This window comes from Agelaius phoeniceus, chromosome 9 (genome assembly GCF_051311805.1).
Source record: "Agelaius phoeniceus isolate bAgePho1 chromosome 9, bAgePho1.hap1, whole genome shotgun sequence".
NCBI lineage: Eukaryota > Metazoa > Chordata > Aves > Passeriformes > Icteridae > Agelaius > Agelaius phoeniceus.
Genome location: NC_135273.1, coordinates 306,525 through 318,961, shown reverse-complemented (window position 1 = coordinate 318,961; position 12,437 = coordinate 306,525). Strand labels below are relative to the sequence as shown.

Sequence of the window (12,437 nt, the reverse complement as noted above, 5' to 3'; positions counted from 1 at the left end):
AGCAAGGAACAGTGAGTTTTCATAGCATTTTGATTTTCTTTGCTAGCAACAAAAAATCCCTTCATAAGCAGGCTTGCCTAAAAAGGCACATGATCCTGAAAGTTTTCTGCTTGGGTGACTACGACTGTGCAGAAATTGAAAGGAGGAGGAAAAAAGGAGTGCCTCCAGCTTGTATAAGAAATGAACCTTTGCCCAATCACTTTTGTCTGTGAATAAGGTAACTTTTTGTGTGTGTGAAATTTGAAAGCAATAAGGTATGTGGGTCCTTTCTCTGTATTGGTTCTCAAGAGTCGATCGCAGGGTTTTTCTTTTGGAGCCAGCCTGACGTTGTGAGATAAAGCAGCTCAGGGAAAAAAATGTTCTCAAGCAGATGCCTTTAAGAGACAGAAATCATGAATTTGTTGAATTGCAACCACTCTGGGGGTGGCTACAATGACTTTTTGACAGTGACAGTAACTCTGCCGTGTCTTTTCGAGCCCTTCTTTGGCCCATTCACTCTGGAAAGCTGCTTAAGCGCACTTAAGCGCATTAGCATTTGGATGCTCGGGGACCGTATTGACCCTCATTTGGAAAGTTTAAATGAGTGAAAGATGGAGCGATTTGTTAGAGCTTTTGAAACCAGCTTTAGAGAGCTGCGGGTTTTCCGCTCTGGTTTGTTCGGGTGCTTGTTCTAATCTGGTGTGCTGTTTGAAGGGACCAGACTGATTTGTGACACATGAGCCCAAAGCCTCTTTTTTTGGGCTTGACCCGATTATCTGATCTGTGCTCTGAATTTCAATCACCCGCGTGGAGGGAGCGAGGTTGGGAATGGCTCGCTGCTGGATTACCTCACTAGCTCCTACGGGCACAGATGGCAAAACGGCCGCTGCGTGTCTGAGCAGACAAAGGGATCATCCCCCTGCTTGGCTGCGAGGGAACAGGTAGGAGGTCTGTGCTAAAAAGTAAAAGGTCCCGGAGGTGCAGCTCCCACAAGGAGTCCAGCATGCCTCTCCTCCTGCAGGCAGGGTGGCGTTGAACCAGCGCGTTACCTCTCTTCTCCCAAGGCTTCAGAAAACCGCCCTAAAGTCCTGCAGATCACATGAAGCACTCGCAGAGCAGCCCGTGCCTGTGCCTGTGGGACCAGTGCTCCTTGTGCCAGTGAAACCCGTGATTGCACACACCTTGCAGCTGTTCTGGTACTTGAGTGTGCTGTGTTCTAGAGTAAACCCAGAGTCAGATGCACGTGGCACTGCTTTTGGGGACGGAGGAAACAGTCAGGAAAAGTTCGTCAGAAATGGACATCATTTTTTCAGTGAGATGGGGAATCAACACCTGTTTAATTCACAAACTTGTAAGAAAAACAACAAGATTTGTGGGTTTTTACCAAACCCCATTCAAGTTACTTGTTAAAAATGAAAGCACCCAGTTTGCTGCTTTTTATTTGTACTGTGCCAATAGGCAAGGGCCTTCATCAAGGATCAAATTTTTATCAAATGGGAGCAAAATGTCCATTGGCAGATTGTTCCCATTCTGGCACTGAGATCCTCAGCTGAGATCTTAATTATTTGGAAGCAGATGGATTTCTGTTTAAATACATGTTTGGCATGAATTCCTGCCTTCAGGAGAAGGCGAGAATGGGGAAAGGAGAAGTGAGCTGTAGTCCATGGTGTTGTGTCTGGTACACACTGCACCTCTGATAATGAATCCAAATATAAGTATTTCTGTCTGTGAGAGATAGAAGCATGTAGTAGGATGTGAAAGTCTGTACCACAGAACATAAAGTCTATACCACAGAACGTATTTATTTTACAAATTAACATTATGCAAAATGAAAACCTTTTGTCTGGTTATTCTGAAAAGGAATGGGGTGAGCACCTCATTCCTTGTTACCTCTTTACCTCGCTACTTCTCCTTGACTCAGTTACTTTCTTTAACAGAAAACGCTTTTCTTAACAACCTCTAGCAAAATAATTCAGGAAGGTCTTTCCCAGTATCCGTATCCACGTCTGTGCACAGATCCTGTCAGCAGCACGTGCCTCAGCAGCAGCCATGGATGCTGAGTTGCCTCCCAGATGTGGGGACACATTTGTCTTTGAACAGCGCCCAGTTTGAACAATTTCCTCAGTTCTGCTTTCTGACTTTCCTTGTGGTTCCCAGCAGCCAGGCAGAGGGGCACGGGTGGCTCTGCACAACAGCCAGCAGTTTTGCCCAGGCAGGGAGGCTGCAGAGCACTTCACAAAATGTGCCTGGTTAAGATGGAGATGCCTCCGTTTCAAAGCACTTAACATACTTAGAGTTTCGCTAGCTGCTGTGCTAAAAGCTCTAGATTTTTACCTGTTGCCATGCGGTGGAGCCAACGCTTTGAGCAGCCCATTTCATGTTATTCCCCACTACCTGTGGGTCCCAGCCAGGCCAGTGGCCAATGGATCAAGGCCCAACACTTTTGTGGAAGTTCATACTATGCCTGATATAAAGTTGTTCATCTGTGTTCATCTATGTTCATCTGTGCCTGATAAAATGTTGGTTCATAACATGTTTTAGGCACCCAGTCCTCAAAATATCTAGGGACATGATGTCTCTTATTTAAAAGAGGGAAATTGCAATGCAAAGTAAATTGTGAAAATTGCTGTCAGATTTGTGTAAGCATTTCTCGGACTTGCAAAGTGTACTTGTAACATGAATTTATAGGCAGATGTTTTTGCAAACAAGGGTTAACTCACAGAAGTGTAGTGTCAATGTCATTATCAGCTCTTAAGAATCAGCACAAAATCTGGTCATTATCTGTAAGCAGTGGTTTGGAGGATGTTTGCAAGTAATGTGTGATACAGCATACAGTGATACCTGTGAAAGAACCTGTCTACATGGTACAAGCTGAATGACTATTTGCCTTTCCTGATTGATATTTTCTTCATATTGCCTGTTTCTCTTCAAGTGGTAATTCAGTTTATTGTTTCAAGTCCATCATAAGTGGAAGTGACTTAAATTAGCAATGCTTTGTATTTTGACCTACAGCAAATTATATTTGATGGGGGGCATTGAAGATACATCTCTTGATAATGTTTGGTTAAATCTGGTCTTCTGTTGCATATAAGCTCGTTTCCCTTTCTCCCCTTATGTTTTTCTTAGACACTGTGTGCAAAGGCCACAATGCAGACCATCCGGGCAGCTGACACAAATGAAGTAGTCAAGCTAATATTTCGTGAATCTGATAATGACCGAAAGGTAAACAACTTAATGCCCTTGGCACCCCTGTGTAAATAGAAACGGTGTTGAATGTTCATTTTCTTTTCTGCAAAGCATGAATATAGTTGTTCCAAACTGATAATGTAAAGGGAGGGGAGGATATAGATTGTCACACCTAATGCTCAGTTAATTGGATCTGTTTAAGTGATTGCAAGCCAAGCAAATGGGCAAGCTGACAAGGGGCTTTGGACATGTGGAAATGTGTGGTTTTAAAGGGCTGCGTGTCTCTGAAAGGGTCACTGCCAGCAGCTGGGTGTTGAGTTGCTGAGTCCAAGAGCTTTGCTGACCTTTCTCCCTATTTTTTTATTTAGGTTATGCTGCAATTAGAAAAGAAGCTCTTTGACTATTTCAATCAAGACGTATTTAGAGACAACAATGGCACTGCGGTAAGTTCATTGCTAAACTCATTCAAAGGAGTAAGTTGGGAGCTCACATACAAATTGCATTTCTCTAACCAGCCCTTTATCCTTATCACCCCTCCTGTCTGCAGAATGAGAAGAGATAATTCAGCCACACAATAACTGCTCCAGATTTCCTCACCACTTAGCCAGTTATTTTGTGTACAGATTCCTAACTTTGGCATGTTTACCTTCTTTTTTATACAAATATATTGTAAATTAAATGTACACAATTCACTTTTCTTGTCTGTCCTCTAGTCTGCATTTCTTCAAGCATCCTGTTTTTCTTCCTAGCTCCTCATTGTACATCACACAGTAACTTAGGAAAAGCCCTTAAATGCAAAGCCCATCTGAAAATACCTGGGTCTTCTAAGTCTGCAAAAATATACTAGAAACACAAGAGTAAGTAGAATAGCAATCTCAAGCTCTGCAGCAGACTGTCACTATTTGGACAAGCATGCAGGGCTTCCCAAGAGGATTAGAGGACACTAACCCTCTGATTTGTAATAAGGAATCTGATTTTTATGTGGAGAGGGGCATCGTAGTTTCTTTAATGTGATTTTGTTTCAAATGGTAGCCACTTCATTTTGGAAAAGCTGTGTATCACTGCTTGCAGCTTTCTCCATTTCATCCAGGGTTCCTAAGGGTTACGTATCCAAGGGAAGACAGAGAGGGCCCTCGTCCCCAGCTCCCAGTTTAGCTGCACTCTGAACCAGTCACGCACTGTGCCCACTCACAGGGCACATTGCTGCTTGGTGCCCAGGGATGGGTTGAGCAGAGGATCCCTGCTTCTCCACCTCTCTCCTCTTTTCCCCTGCCTACAGCTCATTCTCTCACTGCTCACAGAGAGCCAGGCTGTTGGAGGGCTGCCTGCAGGGCTCTAGGATATGGAGGGCAGCTGAAGCCCTGATGCCCTCTCTGATTTTAAGTTGGCTTCACCTGAGAGATTGATTCCATGTGAGAATCTGAGATTTCACTCATTTGTTGAGGTCAGAAGAGTTTGGTGAGTGAGACCCATGAGGGGTGAAGATCTGATTCCCCTTCTGGTCTTTGCTGCTGTCCCACAGCGTGGCTCGTGTGGCCTGTGTGCTCACTCCGAGAGGTACCTCTGTGGTACCTTCAAATGCAGTTTGGGCTTCTTTGGTTTCAATTTACAAGGTGAATGCATCCTTGGGAAATGCCTAATGTTTCTTTCACTGATGTTTTGCAGTTTTGGGGACATTTAATTCAAAGCAGTAAGTCTCCTCCCAGTTCCTTTTCCCATATTAATCACATTCCTGTCTCAAATTTTTCCTCTGTGTATATAATTATTATAACTTTTCCAGATTTTTTTAAACAACTCAAGTATTTGTCATTTGTGTTTTCCCCCAGTGCATTCCTGAAGCTGTGTAAAGCTGTTCTTGGTGCTTGTTTGGGTTGTCCTGTGGTATTTTGGATGGCTGCTGCTTGATTTGCATACAGGGCTGTGGGGTGTGAAGGTACAGGCAGAATCCCACTTAAACATATTCCATTTCAAAATCAGTAGTCATTTCTTTCATGCATCAAGAAGTGGGAAATCTTCCAGATCAAACATGGAAGAAAGAGATAAACGATATAATGAGCCATTGGAGATAATCTAATCTTCATGGTCTAGTTAAACACGCAGCACCATGATCACTAAAAACAAACTACCTATCTAAAACGATAAATGTCTCTGTGCCGAATTCAACCCAAAAAATCCATCGCATCCTTCATCAACCGCCGGTCTTGTACCAGCCTGACAGAAATTTAATTCAAGCTGGCTCCTGAAAATAATTATTGTATTTTAAGAGTAGTAATCATTGGTCGGGACATGATTGAATGTGTCCATGCCTATTGACTTTTTCTATGATTTATAGCTTTGTGCAGTCGATATTCCCATCGAAATTGTATAATTAATTATAAGTGGGGCTGTCAGGTCTGCAGGATGGAGTGCCCTGATGAGTATTTGGGAAGATTAAATTTTCCTTAGCTGTACCAATGCAAGGCTTGGGAATTTTCACAGCACTGGGGCTGTTGGATAAAGATGTTTTCTGTGTGTTTAGCAACTGCTTTAGCTCAAAATCCATTGATTTTTCAGAGGGTATTTTTTTATCAGTGCTGTGTCTCTTCAGTAACATTGGAATGTATATGGATGTGACAAGGCCTGACAAATATTTATTATCAACAGGCTACTTTTTCATTGTCCATACACAGTTATTCTTTCCTTTTTACGTTGTAATCAACAAAAAGAATCATAATATATATTTATAAAAATGATTATTTTTTATGAAAAATCTGATACAGATACAAATCACCTATTTAACAGAAATTCAGTTTGAAATGCATACTGTAATCTGTCGCGTCTAATTTTCCCAAACTAATCTGTAGCTTATTCAGACTTAGCTGTAGCTTATTCCAAAGTTGGCTTAGCAATTACCTATATTGATTACCCCAGAGTACAATGATTGTTCTGTATCGTTGTGTTTCAGAAAGAAACACCCAGATTTAACCAGTTGTGTGGTGATAGGAAAAAAGATAAAGCCTATTTGCAAACGAACTGTTTTATTATTTAATTCTTATGTTCTGAATTGTCCGTTGGAGTTGTGGTCCATCCAACAGACCAGGGTATGAGTCCTGTGGGTGTGTGGGGAGGGTGTTGCAGGGAGCACTGAGAGACGTGGGCAGGAGGAGCTGCAGCGTGCAGAGTTCCACTTTGGCATCACACAGGTCACAGTTAGGTTTTGTTTTTCAGTTAGCAAAAGCTCAGCATTTCTGACCTGGGTGGTAGGACACAGCCAGGCTGTGCTGATTGCTTCCATGGTGTCATCCTGCTCTGGGGGCTTGTCCATGAGTGATGGAAAAGCACAAATGAGGCTTCCCATTTTGGAGTGGTGGACAATGAGGGTTCTCACACCTTCCCAGAGGCAGCAGCCCCTGACCAGGAGCCACCACCATGCCCCCATCACTCCTCTGTGCCCTGCTCCTCTTCTGCCCAGCAGGTGCAGAGAGTGCCCTGGAGCCCTGCACGGATTTCCTGTGGGCTCTGAGATCACTCTGGCTCACCAGCATGTCACTCACACAAAACACAGTTGTACCTTTGGATTTTCAGCCCTTAAGTGATAAAAATCAGCCGTGCTGGTGCTTCCAGAAGAGGAGCAGGGGGTTCTTGAATAAGCCTACACTTTTACCAGATATTTGGAGATGCTTTAATTGTTTGTGATAGATCAGGCTATAAGTGAGTCTTTTTTCAAAAGTAGTTCTCTGTTAATTTCAAAACAATCAAAAGAAAAGAAAGCCAAGAGTAATTATGTAATGAAAAAATATAATCAGGTTATTGACTTATACCAAAGAACCACAAACTAAATTGTATTTCTTCAGTAGTCAATTAAATAAATCTGTAGTAAGAATGTAAAAACCTGTAATGACTACAGAGGAACGATTTAATCATCAGGAATCATTTTATAATCTTTAACTGCAATTAGAAGTGAGGAATGGTACCTACATCCCTGTCTTTCCTATGATCTGTATTAAAGAATCAATCCAGGTAGAAGCTAATGCACTGTCCTTAGGATTTGGACCACAACTGTGTAGCAAAATGATCAGTGAATTAATTGTCTTTAGAGTGGAACCTGATGATATTCCTGCTAAAATCACGATCTCTTTTTTCTGTTGATCTTTGTGGAAGCTGGTGGCTAGTAGTGAAGCTGTGCTTGCTCTGGTGGTCCTGCATCCTGCATCCCGCTGCCCCTGGGTCCTGCTGCCCCAGGCCCACAGAAACAGAGCCCCTGTCCCTCTGTCATACCTGAGGGTATGGTGTCATAAGCATCATACCTGATGATATTCCTGCTGAAATCATGATCTCTTTTTTCTCTGATCTCCTGATCTCTGCCCCAGGCCCACAGAAACAGAGCCTGTGTCCCTCTGTGGTTTGGGCTGCTTGGGGGGCAGAAGGATTAGCCCAAGGGTGCTGCTGCATTCAGCTCCAGGATCACCAGAGGGTTCAGAGGGCCCTGGTGGGGCACCAGCGTTCGTTCCAAACCAGAGCCAGGAGTGTTATGCTGAAAAGCCCAGTGATTCCAAGCCTGGATTTTTATGGAATGGAAGTGATTCTATTTCTTATTTTAATTGTGCAGCAGCTCTCCTGGTGCAGAGGACAAACAGTGAACCTTATGGAGATTATGTTCTGACTCGGTTTCCCTTCACAGAATAAATTTCCTTTATTCTGTGTCTGTTCAGCCTTAAGAGAAAATTATAATGTGCTCTAAGTGCAGATTGAGTTAAAGGTCTTGTTTTCCCTCTGAGAAGTAGTGATTTAAGGTGATGTGTTATCATGCTAGTTAACTTAGAGATGTTATTGCAAACAGTACAGGCAAACATACTTTTAAATTTTAAGCAATATATTTTGGGGGGGGGTATTGCGTGTATTCCCAGGAAATCCTGAAATGATACACAAATTGAGCAGAAATATATAGTCCACAAGGGACCTCTATTAAGATTTTTGTGAGAATATGTATGCTTATGAAGATTAAGGATCTGGCGTCACTGAAAATGTATTAATCAACAGACAAGATATAGCACAATGCACTCTTCCCAATGGCCTTGGCTCTGACCCTTTTAAAGATAATGGGAATACTGTCCACTAGGAACTAGATTAGGACGATCAAGTGCATTTCATCAGGGTATGACTTGAACCATGATCCCAGGGGTGAAAAGGCAGAGGTTTATCCACTGAGCCAACCAGCCCCTGTCCAGATAAAATCTTGAATATGATGTATAAGGGCAAATTAGGATAGAGAAAGGAAATTGATTGCTTAGGACCATTGCTTCCTCAGACTAGTCATAAGGAAATCCTGCCTATCCTGAAACTGCTTCTTTTATTTAACATCATCTTCTGAGATGCCTGATTTTCATAAAATATAAATAGGAAAATGGCCTCATGCTCTGTATCTTTATTCAAAAGCAGCATTCTTGTGTTTAGAATTGCATTTGCTAAAAATTAGTGATTAGTTGATATGCCACTGGATAAATTGCAAAATGAGAAATGACAGAGATAGGAAATATTACAAATAAGTTCTCACAAGCAAAACATAAATGCAAATCCAGATTTCACAAAGAAGTCAATCCAGAGGTGTTGGGTTAGCTGTTTACTGCAAGCTTCAAATAGATTAATTATTCTGGTGTAAAATTTGTCCATAGCACAAAGTTATAAATATTATTTCATGACCTTTTCCCCCACCCTGTTCTATACAGCTGCTGGATAATTCAAGTGTACTGTGATATATTTATTTTTTAGGCATTGGCTCTTGTTTAAGTCTGGCCCTAAGAGTAGGTTCAGCATCTGTATTTGCACTCTGTAATCCAGCATGTAGTATGATCTGCTAATGTGTTTTGGCCCTTTTTAACCTGTGTAACATGGAAGAGAATATCCAGGGAGGCAACATTTGCACCTGCATTCCAGTCCCCAAGTTTATGGATCTCACCATCATCCCTACAGTTAATATTTGTGCACACAAGCATCATACCAAAACTACCACATCTTGCCTGAGGTCTGTGGCAAGCCAAATAAGAATAGAAAGGTGCTTAATTGTTTTTTCACCATCTCTGTACAGTAGCTCAGTCCTCTTGTGCTGTCCAGGTACCCCTCATAACCTCCCAGATGAATGTCTGCATGCACAAAAGATTGCACAGAGAAAAGCAAATACTAAGTTTAACATGAAAAGTTATGCTTGAGGACACTCATCCAAAAGGCACAGCTAGAGATGGGAGTGGGGTACCCAGCTGCAAGGATGGAGATGGGAGTGGGGTACCCAGCTGTGAGGATGGAGAGATGGGAGTGGGGTACCCAGCTGCAAGGATGGAGATGGGAGTGGGGTACCCAGCTGTGAGGATGGAGAGATGGGAGTGGGGTACCCAGCTGCAAGGATAGAGAGATGGGAGTGGGGTACCCAGCTGTGAGGATGGAGAGATGGTAGTGGGGTACCCAGCTGCAAGGATGGAGAGATGGGAGTGGGGTACCCAGCTGCAAGGATGGAGAGATGGGAGTGGGGTACCCAGCTGTGAGGATGGAGAGATGGTAGTGGGGTACCCAGCTGCAAGGATGGAGAGATGGGAGTGGGGTACCCAGCTGCAAGGATGGAGAGATGGGAGTGGGGTACCCAGCTGCAAGGATGGAGATGGGAGTGGGGTACCCAGCTGTGAGGATGGAGAGATGGGAGTGGGGTACCCAGCTGTGAGGATGGAGATGGGAGTGGGGTACCCAGCTGTGAGGATGGAGAGATGGGAGTGGGGTACCCAGCTGTGAGGATGGAGATGGGAGTGGGGTACCCAGCTGCGAGGATGGAGAGATGGGAGTGGGGTACCCAGCTGCAAGGATGGAGATGGGAGTGGGGTACCCAGCTGCAAGGATGGAGAGATGGGAGTGGGGTACCCAGCTGCAAGGATAGAGAGATGGGAGTGGGGTACCCAGCTGCAAGGATGGAGAGATGGGAGTGGGGTACCCAGCTGCAAGGATGGAGATGGGAGTGGGGTACCCAGCTGTGAGGATGGAGAGATGGGAGGGGGGTACCCAGCTGTGAGGATGGAGATGGGAGTGGGGTACCCAGCTGCAAGGATGGAGAGATGGGAGTGGGGTACCCAGCTGTGAGGATGGAGAGATGGGAGTGGGGTACCCAGCTGCGAGGATGGAGAGATGGGAGTGGGGTACCCAGCTGCAAGGATGGAGATGGGAGTGGGGTACCCAGCTGTGAGGATGGAGAGATGGGTTCTGGCCCCTGCTCTGGGGCCTGTCTGTGTATTCTTGTTACACAGGTGTGGGAGGCACGGGCTGCAGTCCTTCTCTCTGCTGCTCCCAGAGCAGCCTCCAGCAGCCCACACGAGGACGGGATGAATTTGAATCCCTGCTGGAAGAGCAGCACCCCAGTGTTAGGTGTCTGGAAGCTCCCAGTGACCCTGGGAGATTCCTGACTCTCTGCGAGGGTGGCAGAGGGATCGATTGGAGCTCCCCACAGCCCTCTGGGGCACACCCAGCATTGATAGGCCTCTGTGGTCCTGCTGTTCCCCAAAACACTCATGCCAGCCAAGCCTCAGGGAATCTTCAATCCACAGTGGGAGTTTTGCCCGAGTAAGAAAAATTTCATAGTCGTTCCTCAAGAAAATTCCATTTTTAACCACTCTACAAGTAATACTAAAACTGTATTCTCCATATTTCATGCTTTTGCCAAATTGCAGCTCACAAGTAACTGTGTAACAGGATGGTGCATGGGGGTTTGGACTCCCAAGTGGGACAAACTAATGTTTCACAGTAACAGATATATTAAGTTTAATGAAATGATCCATGGAGTGTGTCATATTTGCAAGTAGGATATTGTCACAAACATCTTTTGTGAAAAAACTTTTCTTGGGATTTTTCTCCCTTCTGAGAAGCTGGGGCCTCAGAAACAACATGTAAACAATGGTTACCTGCTGCTGTGGAATGCAACAGGTGGATTTTTGATTGGCCCATCTTGAATGTTTATAATTAATGGCCAATCAAGACGGAGCTATCTCGGACAGAGTCTGAGTGAGCTGTCTTTTGCTTTCATTCTTCTTTTTCTATTCTTAGCTTAGCAAGCTTCTGAGGAAACCTGTCCTTCTATTTCTTTTTAGTATAGCTATAATGTAATATATATATATCATAAAATAATAAATCAAGCCTTCTGAACATGGAGTCAACATTCTCGTCTCTTCCCTCATCCAAGAACCCTTGTGACCACTGTCACAGGATATTCCTAATTAAAGTCTTTCAGTTTTAAAGACAGCATCCACTCAGTCATTCCTGACGTTTTGAAGGAGCTTTGTCACAAGCTGTTATGCACAGTATATGAATTACTGCAATAATATTTAGTGTCTGTCCCAGAAAAGTTGTGAAAAGTCAGTTTGCATGAATACATTTTTCCAGAGTCAACTTTCTTTTAATTTGACGTAAGCACTGGAATCCCAGGAGAGTAAGCAGCAAAATCCGGTTTTCCCATCAGAAAAGGGGAAGCGTGTGTTCAGCTGTGACCAGCTGGCAGTCAGGGCACAGCCCCTGCCTGTGCCACACCAGGCTGTGTACGGGCCAGCAGAGCCCGTCTGCTGGGGGAGTTGGCTGCGCACAGGGTGAGGGGGCTCTGGGCTCTGTGCTCCAGGCCCTGCTGGGCTCAGGGCAGCTGAGGGATGGATGGGATGCAGTTCACTGCTGCAGGGCAGCGTTTGGGCAGGGAGCCCTTGGGGTGTGGAAGGAGCTTCTGTGGTCAGCAGAAAGTTCACTGCTGCTGCACGAGTGGAAGCCCAGGCTTAACCTCTGTCAGTGCTTTTGGCTTCTTCACTAGTTTATCCTTTACATATACTCCAATCTTCTCACTGAGAGCTAATTCCTAAGTAGCACAACAGGTTCTGATTTCTGATGTGGTTTTTTCAAGTAACAAAAGTCTCACAGGATGAGATCTGGATTCTCTGCTGCATGTTGCAGAGCAGAGGGGTGGCTGAGCCCTTGGAACTGTTAGCAGGGCGTTTGACAGCTTATCCATACCAGTCATGTCAGCCCTCAGTGCCACTAGCACTGTGCCTCACCCCCCTAAAGGTGAGAACAATCTCTTTGGTGCCATTTCTGTGGCCATAGGACCACATTTCTCTGTGTGCCATAGATCCACATTTATGTGGGTGTTTGTGATTTGACAACGCTGCCATTCAGGATACATAGATATCTGCAGAAATATAATATTATACAAAAACAGCAAAATGGTAAATTTGTATTCAGTGATTTGGGTTTATTTCTGTGAAACATGATTTTAAAAACTG

The 12,437-nt window shown here is 44.3% G+C and overlaps 1 protein-coding gene across 3 annotated transcripts in view; it reads left to right on the top strand.

The window, feature by feature from the left end:
- Nucleotides 1-12,437, top strand: part of INPP5A (inositol polyphosphate-5-phosphatase A) — a 186,143-nt gene that overhangs the window by 148,859 nt on the left and 24,847 nt on the right. For all 3 annotated transcript variants that reach the window (XM_077182754.1, XM_054637446.2, XM_054637447.2), the window contains exons 10-11: nt 3,106-3,201; nt 3,534-3,608. In XM_077182754.1, coding sequence (XP_077038869.1) covers nt 3,106-3,201; nt 3,534-3,608 — 171 coding nt within the window. The remainder of the gene's footprint in view (nt 1-3,105; nt 3,202-3,533; nt 3,609-12,437) is intronic.